This window comes from Bombus vancouverensis, chromosome 4 (genome assembly GCF_051014615.1).
Source record: "Bombus vancouverensis nearcticus chromosome 4, iyBomVanc1_principal, whole genome shotgun sequence".
In the NCBI taxonomy this organism is placed as follows: domain Eukaryota; kingdom Metazoa; phylum Arthropoda; class Insecta; order Hymenoptera; family Apidae; genus Bombus; species Bombus vancouverensis.
In genome coordinates, this window is record NC_134914.1 from 969,434 (window position 1) to 983,179 (window position 13,746).

General features: G+C 36.9%; 1 protein-coding gene across 1 annotated transcript in view; it reads right to left on the bottom strand.

The window, feature by feature from the left end:
- Dnah3 (dynein heavy chain 3, axonemal) overlaps positions 1-13,746 on the bottom strand; it is a 28,120-nt gene that overhangs the window by 1,697 nt on the left and 12,677 nt on the right. The window contains exons 10-12 of the mRNA XM_033342852.2: positions 12,650-12,955; positions 7,013-12,049; positions 3,033-3,190 (exon numbers count right to left, since the gene is read on the bottom strand). Of these exons, the coding sequence (XP_033198743.2) occupies positions 3,033-3,190; positions 7,013-12,049; positions 12,650-12,955 (5,501 nt within the window). The remainder of the gene's footprint in view (positions 1-3,032; positions 3,191-7,012; positions 12,050-12,649; positions 12,956-13,746) is intronic.

Below are 13,746 nucleotides of genomic sequence, written 5' to 3' on the forward strand. Positions count from 1 at the left end.
GAATATGTAGAGTAATTAGAAGTTAAGATAGTCTGTACACAATCGCACTCTTAAGAAGACTAAGAAGGAAACACCCAACAGATCTCACAAAGGATATAACCTAGCAAACACGAAGATGGTACCCCGCTGGGGGTAGCCATCCACATGATAATCAAACAGCTAAAAAATTCTACCAAATGTCCAAATCGGACAAATTGTGAATGTAAACAACTAAATAAAAAAAAAAACAACAATCGCACTCTTGTAAATCTACATCCCTTCCGAATGTACTAGGCGTAATTACACACGTCATCACTAGAAACAACTTTTGAACGTAGCCGTTCAAGTATGTTCGGAATTTGGATTGGCCATATGGTGCGAATTCTCAACTAATCAGCGATCAGTCAGGTTGCAACTGATCGATTGATATCACGAACCGTGAACGCTATTAACGCTCAAGGTGGAGGTAGATTAAAGATGCAGAGTAATGTTATGTTTAGTTAATTTATTTGCACTGTTTAGTATAACACGAAGAGAATCACTAGCAGGTTAATATGTTGACCGATTGAAAAACTAATGTCCTTCGATAATGGTGCTGTGGCGGAGGAAAACTAGTGATTTTTTTTTTTACGTTGGTACAATTTTTTATTTATTTATTTGCATTTTACAATTTGTCCAGTAGGACATTTGGTAAAATATTATAGCTTACTGATATAGTATTATAACATGTGGATGGCTACCCCCAGTGGGATACCATCTTCGAATTTGATTGATTTATTTCTTTAATTATCTCAGATAATACGTGTTTGTTAGGTTATGTCCTTTGTGAGATCTCTTGGGTGTTTCCTTTTTAGTCTTCTTTTTATGCTTGATGTGTCGACCGTTTCCGCTGCCAGCCGGTTTGGGTGCGTTGCTATTCTTTCTCCGTGCCTTCTTGCACTTTTGTTAATCTCCTCCTTGACCGTTGGTATTCCCAGGTCTTTCCGAATGTCCTCGTTCCTAACGTACCATGGCGCGTTTACTATTGTTCTGAGTATTTTCGATTGCGTTGCCTCTATTTTGGTTATATGGCTCATTGCTGCTGTTCCCCATAGTGCTATTCCGTACGTCCAGATTGGTTTTATGACCATTTTATATATTTTTAGTTTATTTTCCATGCTGAGTTTGGAGTTTCGACTAGTTAGCCAGTGCATCTGTCTTCTTTTTATCCGTATTTTGTCTCTAATTGATTTAGTATGTTGCTTCCATGTAAGTTGTGTGTCTCAGTGCAATCCTAGGTATTTAACTTGCCTTGTTTGTTTTATGTACCATTCAATTGGATATTTGGTGGTTTCCGTTTTCGTAGTGTAAATGTAATATGGCTGCATTTACTGGAATTTGCTTTTATTTATTTATCTTGTAACCATTTTTCTATTTTTGTGATATGCTCTTGTAATAATGCGACTGCTGTTTCTATATTAATGTGCTTGACTAGGTGTGTTTGACTATTGCGTTTAGGATTTTTTTAATGTCAAAGGTTTCTTTGTCATTAGCTTTGGGTTCAAGTTCTATTAGAAACAGTGGCAATGATTGTTTCGTATCGTATCTAGTTATATTATTTATTGTTCTTGCTTGGTGTCTGATTTTTGCTAATTCCTCACATATATTTTTTTGTATTTGTCCTTGGGTGTAGTCCTCTACTTACTATTTTGTAGCTTCTTTCTGTTTTGAGCTGGAATGTATGATACCCAGCGTTTTCTCCTTTAATGCTTGCGTCATTTTTCTAAATACTTCCGGAGTTTTTGTTTGTACTTTTACTTGTTTCAGTTTTAATTACTTTATACTGAAGTTTTCTTTTCCAGCAGTATTGTTTAATAGTTCAAGTGGGGAATCTATTATTTGGGCATCAATGTAGATCGGTGGTGGTTTAACGATATGAGTTGTGGCTTTTTTTTGGGTCCGGATCTACCTTTTCTATCAGTGAACTGAATGAGTTTCGGGGTGGGATGTCTTGTAGCCACTGTTGCTTCTCCGTACCTGAGATTTTCATAGCGCTCGTGCCTGGTATTATTTACGCTTTTTGTGTGCTGCTCCTACCTTCCAATGTTCATCTTGATATGATAGTTCGTCATTGTAGGTGTTTTCTTCGTGCTTTTGCAACGTTCCTTTCAACATTTCTTTTATAAATGAGCTTTCCTGTTCTTTGTTAACCCTTTCCCGTGCCAATTAGTTCGACGAAACTCGGGCCCAAGCGGTAGACATCGACGCGCGCTAAACAGACCAGATTGATTCTCGTAAACAGGAACTAACATTCAGTCACGATCGGAACGGGGAAAAAACAGTCCGCGAGCTCGGCTTGTTATGTTCACGTTTGGCCCAAGTATCTGGTCGCGAGTCAGACTCGCGATATTCATGTTTGGACCAAAATCTTCATCGCGAGTCTGACTCGATAAAGTACGGAAAGGGGTTAATTGGTTGTTTCCTGTTTAACGTATTTGCAGCTTTATTTATGTAGTATATTTCACCTTTGTTATATTGATCGGTGGTATTTGTTGCATTTTGGAGCTTTAACCATTTGGCAGTGTTCGTTGTCGTTTTGTCCACCTAAATTCACTGCTTGTCGCACTTTCACTGCCATTAGTGTATGCGAAATAAAATAGACAAACTCGAAGATGGTATCTCGTTGGGGGTAGCTATCCACATGTTATTTAGTAATAAACTTAGAAACATTTACCAAATCTCAAATTGTAAAGTACAAATTAAATAAAAAAAAGAAGAAAAAATTACTGTATTTTTGTATGTAATTTTCAACAAAGGAAATGAGTTGGAAAATGTGTAAATGGAATATGTTTGTATGTATGTATACCATAAGATAAGATTTAGTTAAAAGATTTGAAAACTGAAGTCCATTTCATAGATGTAGGATCGAAATTAATAAACATAATACATATGAATAAGAAATACGCATATACATTACAAATGATGAAGTATTTAATGTAATAACGTAAAGAGGTAAATTAATAGATTATGAATTTATCGTATAATAAATATCTAGATGTATTCATAAAACTTACCGTGGATTGGTAATAACTTCCTCATTGTAGTATTGTTTCAATAATGAATTCAGCAAACGTCTATCCTTATCATCAGTTACACGGCCACCGTAATTACATTCACCCGTTAAATAGAGAAGTGCATCAAATGGTACTTGCTCATAATCATTTAAAAAGAGCTAATATATAAGGAAAAGAAACTTCAATATATAAAGTGATACCACCCTGATGGTGCAACCGAAAAGAGTGTGAGTCTACATGAAAGAATAAGTCGAAAATGTAAAGCTATATTTTTTTCGTGTAATACTCGTTATTTCATTTCGTAACATCTCATTTCCGAATCAAGATTAACGATTCGCCGAATACACGTACACTTACCCACGCACGATCTCACTTACTTCTACTTCCAATGGATATTATTGCAAAGTCTGTATGGTTTTTGCATCCGAACTGTTACGACCGTTCGCGGAGAGACGCGGTCGCGAGGAAAACGCGTCAGCGAGAGGCGTAAATTCTCGCTACGATTCGGTTAATCGACGCCGCGAAATAGTCGTTCCCCTGTTTCGGTTAAGATAACAGAGGTGGTTAAATGAATATGACACAGTATAGTAAGTTATATGTCACTGTTTATTCTAACAACTTATAACGAAGACAGTTACGCTGGTGCGTATGTACGAGAAGAGTGAGTGACTGATCTACGGGTGTGTGTACCCGGTTAAAGGATGTTGACTGTTCGAAGGATGTAAAATCAGTGATGTTCGGAGACGATGCTGTGGCGGAGGAAAGCTAAGGATGGGTGTGTCTAGCGCACGGGACCATCGGATTTGTTGGTGACGATTTTAGTTAGGAGAGTGAGGGAGATAGGCTTCGTTGTTAATTGGTTAAACGAAGGGTCTTAACCGCCCTCGAGAGAAAGTGGTTCGTGGGAGGAAAGTTGCATCATACGCGAGAAAAACCAACTTTCCCTTGTCTAGCCGTAGTAGACAATGGTCTTTAGAAATGCTTCGGAAACAGACGTTTGTTCAGTTTGAAGGACCTCTACTAGGAAATTCCTGAGATTTATGGCCGATACTTGAGACTATTGAGGGTACGCAGTGAGTATCCGAAGACATCTGGTTGCCATCTTGCCCGCGGTGTGTGGCCTGGGCTAGGTAGAGTGTTACGCGACGTAACACGAACATTTGATAAAACATTCTGTGCAAAAAGATATGTCGGAGAAGAGTCAGGAACAGGGTTGTGGGCGTTTGATAGACCTCCCTTGGAGTTGGCCAGGGTTGTGTTATAACGAAGATACGGCCCGATACAACGAGTATGAACACTACCGATTCGACAATCAACAGCGGCGATTAGGCCCTCGCGACACTAGTGATAGTGGTCTTAGGTTCGATAACGAATCCACGGTCAACGGGAGGGTAGGTATACTTGCTCTAACTCAAACGTGTGCTACTCCCTTCGCCGATGAGATCTCGGGAAAGAATGAATTTTCGTCCCAATGACGCTACCGAGGCCAACTATGGTGGGGTGTCTAAGTACAAGGTCCTCGGATCGACGTCGCTGTCGATTGGTCGATTTGAGACAAAAGCTGCCTGTCCGTTTGCACACATCTTAATTGCCGAAAAGCCCAGGTTTTATAGCGGGTCCTCGGGCTAACCAGACTTGTGCTGTGTGCATGCCTCAACATCAGGTATTCATTATCCTAAGGAACCGTCAGCATGTTTTACTGTCCGATACCTCTATGGGTAGTTCCTTTAATGAGGGTCATAACACCGCTCCGCATCTTTGTTAGACGGAGCGCCCGTCCCGTTGACCGCGGCTACGGAGCGACTGATGGTCGCCTTGAGCCCAAGTTTATTATCACAAATCGCAAACAAGTACAATTGGGCAGAATGACGGCAAATTGTTTAATTACAACTGTAAACTTTAATTACGATTTTACAAATTTTCCCGGAGTTCCAGGGGAAGGTCCGGTGTCCTTCCATCTCCGACAGATATTACTGATTTTGAAATGCGCTAAAAAGTACAAAATATTTTATCTATATTTTATTCAATAACGACTAAGATTACTCATTTACTTACTAAACATAGCATATTAAATATATTCCTACCTATTCGAAGGTGGCGCGAAATTAAAAATGCAAAAAAATATACATTTCTAATTGTAACATCAATAATTGTAATGATTGCATCTTAATTTAGTGACAAGTTTGATGTACATATAATTCCTTTAAGCATTAACGTGTTACGATATTTTGATAACCTTCGATTAGATTGCAATATATGTTCCGTGTGCCGTTGGCGAAGCGCGCTGGGTCCGCCGCGCCCCCCGGTGGGGTTCGGGCTTGGACGCTGGCGGCTCAGCGCCTCGGGGCCGCCAAGCAGTCCGGTAGGGGAACCGGACTGCCTGGTACGGCGGCTCCGGCGACGAGGCGCGGTGTGACATTGCCACATACCGCCCCATCAGCGGCTGTACTGGGCGGGGGGGGGGGTGTCGCTCGCACCGGTTCCCGGACCTCTCTCGATCACAGCCGGGACGGTCATCGTGGAGGTTTTAGTCGGTTGGAGTATGACACTACCACGCCGCTTTCCCCAGAAGCGGCCTAGCGTCCATGCGGATTTCCTCCACGTAAATATAAAAAAAAAAGAATTGCAATATATGTAATGTAATATTGTAAAGTAATTTGAATTAGAGATCGGTTGAAAATAGAAAAAACCGTGTACGTCGTCCTTCTGTGGTTCGTTTACATTTAAGAGCGCCTATGTGATTAAAGTCATCTAGTTCTTACAAAGATATGAGAAAAACAACAAACAACGTTAGAGCAGAAGGACGGTTTCGTGTTTCAAGGAGGGATGACCGAGAGGTCAGAGTATGCGAGTCGAAAAGTGAGTGTGTTGCGAGAGTCAGAGAGAGAGAGAGAGAGAGAGAGAGAGAGAGAGAGAGAGAGTGTTAGATTCGTTGTGACGAGAGTTGCCAAATAACTGTAAAGTTATTTGAGATAGATACGAGTATTTAATTTCAGTTAAACAAACATCGTTTTCTGTCCAATTAATACCTGTATATTCAATTCATTATTAATAAATCGTAAGTAATCGGGAAAAAATGTATATCTTAATTTCCACGATACTACAGTAATATGCTATGTTTAGCAAGTAAGTAAGTAATTCTAACCGTTATTGAATATGTGTCTAAATAAAGTATAAATAAAATAGAACTTACTTTTTTAATTAAATTTTAGTACATTTCGAAGTCAGTAATACTTTTTTGTACAAAATTTTGTACCAAATGTTCGAATGCAAAAACGATAAAAACTTTGAAGTAATATCCATTAGAGATAGGAGTAAGTGAGATCGTGCGTAGGTAAATGTACGCGTACTTGGCGTATATTCAACGTCGATTTATTCGAGAATGAAATGCTACGCGAAAAAGTATCACTTTACATTTTGGACTTATTTCTTCATATAATCGAACTATTTTCAGTTGTACCACCATATCAATATCAGCTTGTATGGTAATACCACAAAATATAATAATATACACATTTAAAATTTAATACAGTATTTCATAGTGACGAGTGGAAAAACTACTTTATCGATTATTGTTAAAAACATACTGTGAATTAATATAAATAAAAATATATAAATATGAATATAAATATGATTAAAAAATGCATAAAGATTGCAATTTTTCGAGGCATTTACAGTTATTATACAATACTAATTTAATCTTCGAATTGTAAAATGCAAATTGATCTATTATAACAATAATGAATCTCGCAAGTGTTTGTTCTTCACAACTAAAAGATTTAGACGTTTTACAATAATTTGTTGATCATAACAAGATTATTTCATTTTTAACCATAACAAGCGAATTTATTTAAGATAATACGTAATATATTTGTTTCTGTTCCAAACGGAGCAGAATTTCAACATATGAATTTTACTTTTTTGAATGAAAAATGTTCTATTATGCATAAAGAATAGGGATTTGCTTTACATAATCTTACCTGTAGTTGTAACATACTAATGCGGAGATCTGATTCATTAAATTCATATGGTATATTCCAGCCTAATGGGCCAAAATTACGTCTTTCTTGAACAACAGCATGAAAGAAGCATAGAGAAAAAAGGAGGCTCCTCCATTCACTTATTTTATTACAGCTGTTAAAGAACTTTGTGTCTGATATGGGATCATTCAAATAACTCCTCAGTAGATTATTCTTCAATCCTTTTGGTGGTTCATTAGTCATTTTAACTCCATTTTGTAAAATAGAGATTGGAAAATCCTTCGATGGATAGCTGGTTAACCATAATCGAAATTTGGGATGCGTATTTTCTGGTATAATAATTTCATCGCAAATTCTGTCTAATTCTTTCATCCAAGATACTGCCAAATGGCAATTTTGAAGTACTACCCACTCTCCTCTTTTTATTCCTCTATTTATCATGTTCACTGCTATTGGACCTTGACCTTGTCCCAATGATATGGACATCAAATTCTCTTTTGGTACTCCATAATCTTCTGAAAATCTAATTAAGCCTGCCATTGGATCAGATCCAGGAGAAAGAATAAAAACAAGAGGAGTTACGTTACTAGAATCGCTATAACATGCTTGAAGATCAAATGGCGGTGGTTCTACAAAAGACTGTCCCATGTTATATATAACAAACATTCGCACAGCAGCCACAATTTTATCTGGTCTTATACATTTAAGTATAATTAGCTTCTTTAAATTTTCTCCCTCATTTTGGAATGGATATGGAAAAGATTCCTCCTGAGGATTTGATGAGTCATAATAAGCCTTCCAATATAACGTTTGTGTTTCAAAGGATTGTTGTAGCTTTCCAAGTTCAGGTAAATTTGTAGCTCTAACTATTTCATTCCAAGATTTATCAGTTAACCAAGGAGAGCCAGGATTAGGGTAAGGATTATCTAGAGCTACGTCACCTGCCAACAAAAACGTCCAAAGTTCTTCATCTATCTTTTTATCAGCACGTAAAAGACCACCACACAGAACAAAAGAGAATATCAATTTATCCTTTTCAAATAAAGAACGACACACGTTTCTATAAATACTAGCTGTGAAATGTGTATTTAAATTTTTTATTCGATTATTTAGATTTTCGCTCCTTTCACTGTTTGCTATTGACATTTCATAGAGATGAATGAACCACGGTAAAGAATACTGGTACATAGGATCAATGTTTGCCAATTCGGAAATACAGAAGAACAGAACAGACCCGTGCCTCGAAACAGGTTTATATTCATTACGAGCATTATCAATTTCTATCGCTGTTTTAGCAGCTACCTCTTGCTTGGCTTCGATGTCTTCTGCCAATGTTTTCGAAGTTGACAATATCGTAATTGCTGTTTCATCCTCCAAAATATTGCCCTCCGAAGCGGATAAAACTTCTAAAATTTTATCCTCTATTTCCTCCAATATCTTTTTATTCTTTGCACCTTCTATAATCAACTGATTCTTGCGTTCTTCCAGTACGGGTAATTCCTTAGCAACGACTATACCTAGTAACTGATCCTGAAGTCCTTGAGGTGTAATCATAAAATTTAATAATGTTACTTTCACAACTACCTCTGGTAAATAATGTGGATTCCTTAAACGCGTCGTAATATAAAATCGAAAATCAGAATTATATTCAATTATGTTTTCACCAAACTTCATATATAAGATACCACGTTCTTTGTAAATATTTTTAAGAAGCACAGGTTCTAATATCGCGTCTATTTCTTCTAAAATATTTTCCAACAAAACAGGTGTGCCAAGCTGTATGCAAGTGTCCACTATTTTCACATAATTTGGATCAGAAAGTTTAATAACTGATAAATTATTTTCTTTCTCCATATTTTTTATCCATTTGTTTGCTTGATTTTGCGGGTCGATCATAAGTGGCCATCGATCAGCGTTTTTTACAATTATTCCATTTTCCACAGAAAAGTTATCTGCCGGTAAACCAAAAATGATCCATGCTCTAATTTCTACTTGTTTACCTAAAATATCAATCAAATTAAACTTTCTTCCACATGGAATTGCTGTTTCTACACAAGATTTGTGCCATTCTGCGATTAATTTATTTCTGTACTCTATTGTGAAGGCCCCAAAATATGCGACTACTCCTGAAGACAATAAAACGTCGCCAATAACATTATTAAGGCTTGCACCTAATATCGTAGCTGTTTCTTGCCATCTATTTTTCTCTCCGCTTAAACCACTTAACAATTTTTCAGCTCTATCTAATTTTTTCTTGCAGTAATCAATTTGATCTTCGAGCTTCTTCTTCTCTCTCATGCACTCGGCAAATTCGTCATTGAGCGACTGTAACTTCTGAGTAACTTCCTGAAGAAGGGCTCTCTTAGCGTTTAAAGCCTCCATTTGTTTAGCAAGGGCGGCTTCAGCTTCTGCCAGCATTGCTTGTTTTGGTGCAACGACTTTAATCACTCGATCATAAACTTCAATCGCTCGTACCCACTTGCAAAGACCTTCACATGCCGTGGAAACCTTTTTAATAGCTTCCGGTTGAAAACCTCTGTCATTTATAAATTTTTCACGAATTATTTTCATGTATGCCGGTGGTATGTTGTCTTTATCAAAGTTTTTCAAACTCTCGAGAAATCTCATATCGCCCAATATCCTTATAGAAGCTGGCCAGTAATCTTCCACAACTCGACCAGTTGCTGGATCTTGAACTTTTTCAGGTTTGATTCCTTTTAAAACGCAAATAGCTTCCATTACTAATCTTACGCCCGCTGGTGGACTTTTCATTGATCGCACAATACTAATGTCGGCAGGTTTCAAGGTATCCAGCGCAGTTAAAGCAGCTTCTAATGCAGGTGTAGCTTCGGCTAGATCGCTTTCGCAATCATCTTTTATAGCCTGTGCAGCAGCTGCAGCTTCGTTTGCTAAAGCTTCTTCTGCACCTACAATCTCCTTTCTTGCTTCAATGTTGATAGTATCCTGCTCTATTCTAACCATAAGCTTATTGCTCAACTCGGATTGTGCCAGTAATTTAGGTTGCAAGGCTTGAAGTTCCTGTTTCATAACCGCTATTTGTTCTGCTGCGAAATCCAACCTTTCCAATCCCATTTCGTACCGCATCTGTTGCTCGGTAATTTCTTTGATTTTTTGATCATACAGCCTGCAAAACGATTTAATAAGTTCTAAGAAACTCGTCGGTGTTATGTAGTATCTTCTACCTTGTGTCTTATAATAATCTTCACTAGCCAATGCGATACTTATATGGAACTTTTTAGACATGTAAACACATTTTTCTCGTAAATCCATACTGATGTTAACATTTTGCAATGATACTCGTGCTACCTTTTCTAGGGCATCTTCAGGCCAAACTGTATACCAATCAATAGTACAGCAGTTTATCAGTGAGGGGAACATTCGCAAGCGATTTCTAAACTTATCTCCTATTGGAGACATTGTTAAAATCCAGTGAAGGTTTTTTATTATCCTCTCGAGGAATAAGTTGTAAAGAATCATAGGAGTAATTTCAACTTTTCTCCCACCAATGCTATGCATTATATTCGTCATTTTATCTAAGATTTCAGCCTTTTCTTCAGTATCGTATAAATTTGGTACATCGGCAGTGTTTAAAACCATATTTATATCTTCGACGAAAGATTCATCCTTTATTTGATGATCGCCAAAAATAAAGGTAGTAGATTTTCCATCACATCCGACACGTAATAACAACTTTTTTAGGTCCTCTCGCCATTCCGAAAATTCGTAAGTCGTAGTAATTTCAATCTGATACAGAATATATTCGCACATGTTAGTTGCCAATTTAGCGCACGAACTTCTACCCGATCCACCTATTCCTATTAGAAGAGCATTTCCACCTTCTTGTTGCAATATTCGTGAAGTGCGAGAAACGTGTTCAATAGCATATCTGAATAAAACTAACGACATAGGTGTCTTAGAAAGCATATTGTACTCTGTTAAATAATAGTCCATTTTTTGTTGTAAATCTTCAAGATCTATCACTTCATCATATATTTTCGGTTCAGCATCGGGTTCTATATAATTACCAAAGAAGAGGTCACGCATGTGAGAACTTGTTATTGTTTCTCCTTCTTGTAATAGTCTGTTAAGTACTTTTCCCAGCGGTTGTCGTAACTGATCGTAACAAGTATACTGAACCATTTCAAACAATGTTTCTCGATCGTTATCATCCACCAGTCTATCATGGAAAACTCTATACACTTCGTGAACCCATAGTCTAATTAGTTTATCCGGGTCCTTCATTTTAGAGGCTGGTACCAAAAGTATACCCTTAATAACCCGGCTGAAGTCACGCAAATTAAATGTATAATGACTTTTTGCTGGAGTAGGTAGAAAGGTTTTGATCGCGTTGAGAAATATATCCATCGTTGCGTTTACAATCATTTTTCCTAATCTTGAAATTTCTGATACAAATCCCTTTGCAAAGTGCGAATCAAGAATCGAGGAGAAGATTTTGGTCATTGTCACCTCTTCAAAAAAGTCGATACCAATTATATGCATGTGCCGAGTTAATCTGGGTGTGACCATGTTGGAACCACCTCCGGGTGGCAACATAGCACAAATTAGAAACATATCCACTAAGTATAACATTGTCGTATCTTTTAAATCGAACCAGTGCCCATGATCCACCCATTGACGGATGAGTTCAATTGGCGGTTGAGCTCCGTATTGTTCTACCTGCGGCATACTTAGATCGTCAACGAATAGTACGCATTTCTTTCCCATTTGTGGGCCATATACACCTTTCCTTCTACGATCTAACTTAGACATCACTATCTCTTGGGTTTGAGCAGCAGTGGTACGAGCACTGAAGTTTACAATATTCTCTATATATTTTTGTCTAGGTAGAAACTGCAAATAATCTAATACAATAACTGATTTGCCGGTACCAGTTGGCCCAACAAATAAAATAGGTATTGCTCTATGTAGAAGATTTCTGATAAAGAAATACTGAATTACTACTTCAGTTGTTGGTATAATCAATCCATTTGATTTTACATCGGGTAACAAAGACGCCTAAGATACAAAAAAAGATGAATTAGGCACATAAATTGACATTAAATTTGCCTCTTACGGTAAAATCTATTCAGAAAGAAATAGAAATTTACAAAGTATTCATTTGGAACGTTATTGCGGATTATATATTTAGAATAATAGTATCATTTTTATTTTAAGCACCAAGAAAAATTATTCTCTACGTTTATAGTAAATATTTTTATAACATTTGGTAATCGAATTATGAACTATTGTAATTCGACAAAAGACCACACAAATTTAGTAGATTAAATGAAATAATAATAAGTAATAAGATCATAACTATTATTAAAAGAAGAGTAATTATTCATATTAAACAATTCTAATATTTTTGAAATTAATAAACTGCTTCATGAATGTGACAACATTCCTATATCAAAACCTTCTAATGTTAAAAATAGTTATTAGACTACATTAATATTTTGTAATTATTTTGGGAAAATAATCCATTTATACTTCAATTCAATCATTACGAAACACAGAAAGACTATCTGTATTATGCTTGAGACATTTTACAAATGTAACGTAGTATTGCAAAAAGGAAAGAAGAATTGAAATAATGCTTATTAAAATATTTAATACTTGTAACGTTGTGTCCATCCACGGTATCCAAGATCCATTATTTCTTTTATCGTATATCCAATCGTAAACGGTTCCCTTATCAGGAAAAAGCTGCTGTTTCGTCAATTTAAAAGCTTTTGGTTTCGGATATTCTTCGACATTTCCAAGTGATAATTTTCTTAAATAAACGTCAAAAGCCTTCCTGCTATCGCTCGTTAGTGTTGAACACATTCCCCAAATCATACTAAATAATAAAACACATTGAAGCCAAACTGTGCTAACTTGTGTTTCTCCATCCAGCATTGCAGTGAAAAGTTTTGTAAAAGACTAAAATAAATAGTTATAATAATATATATTAAATCCAGATCTGAATTTCAAGATCTATAAAGTCTAGTCTAATTTTTACCAATTTTATACTCTTAGTGTTTTAATGCTATTAATATAATAACAGATTGGAGATTCATTATAAGAATAATTAAAGATGGAATTTCAACAAAAAAAGAAGCATGTTTGAAAAAGATAAAGTATTCAATCAATATAATAAATAACTCCTATAACGCACAACGGAACATGTGAAATTCGCTTAAATTGTAGAACAGTATAACTTTTTTGCTATTTTCAGACATTATATCAATCGTTGAAATCTTACATAATATAAATATGTCGGAGATGAAAGGGCATCGAAGCCTCCCCCTGGAACTTCGGGATAATCCCCTAACATTGTAATCTAGAGTCTACTATAGCTGTAATTAGCTAATCCGATTGTAATCGTTCGAGACTAGTGATGGTGAGCTTTGGCTCGAGGTGACAGTCTGTCGCCCAACGTAGCGGTCTACGACCTGGGAGCATTACACGTTTGAGTCCGCTTGTGTGCGCGAATATATCTATCATCTCGTTGACCGTGGATTCGTTATCGAACCTGAGACCATTGTCACTAGTGTCGCGAGTGTGTGACCGCCGTGGGTTTGCGTCAACTTTGTGACCTCTTTATTTGTGTCAATAAAAGTCACTTCCGTGCTGTAAGAAGATGGATAGCTTCGGTGAGGAAACACCTATCCCAAGACCTCACGGTGATAGCGACTCGAGCCCGGACTCGGATCGTGACTCGACATCAGAAG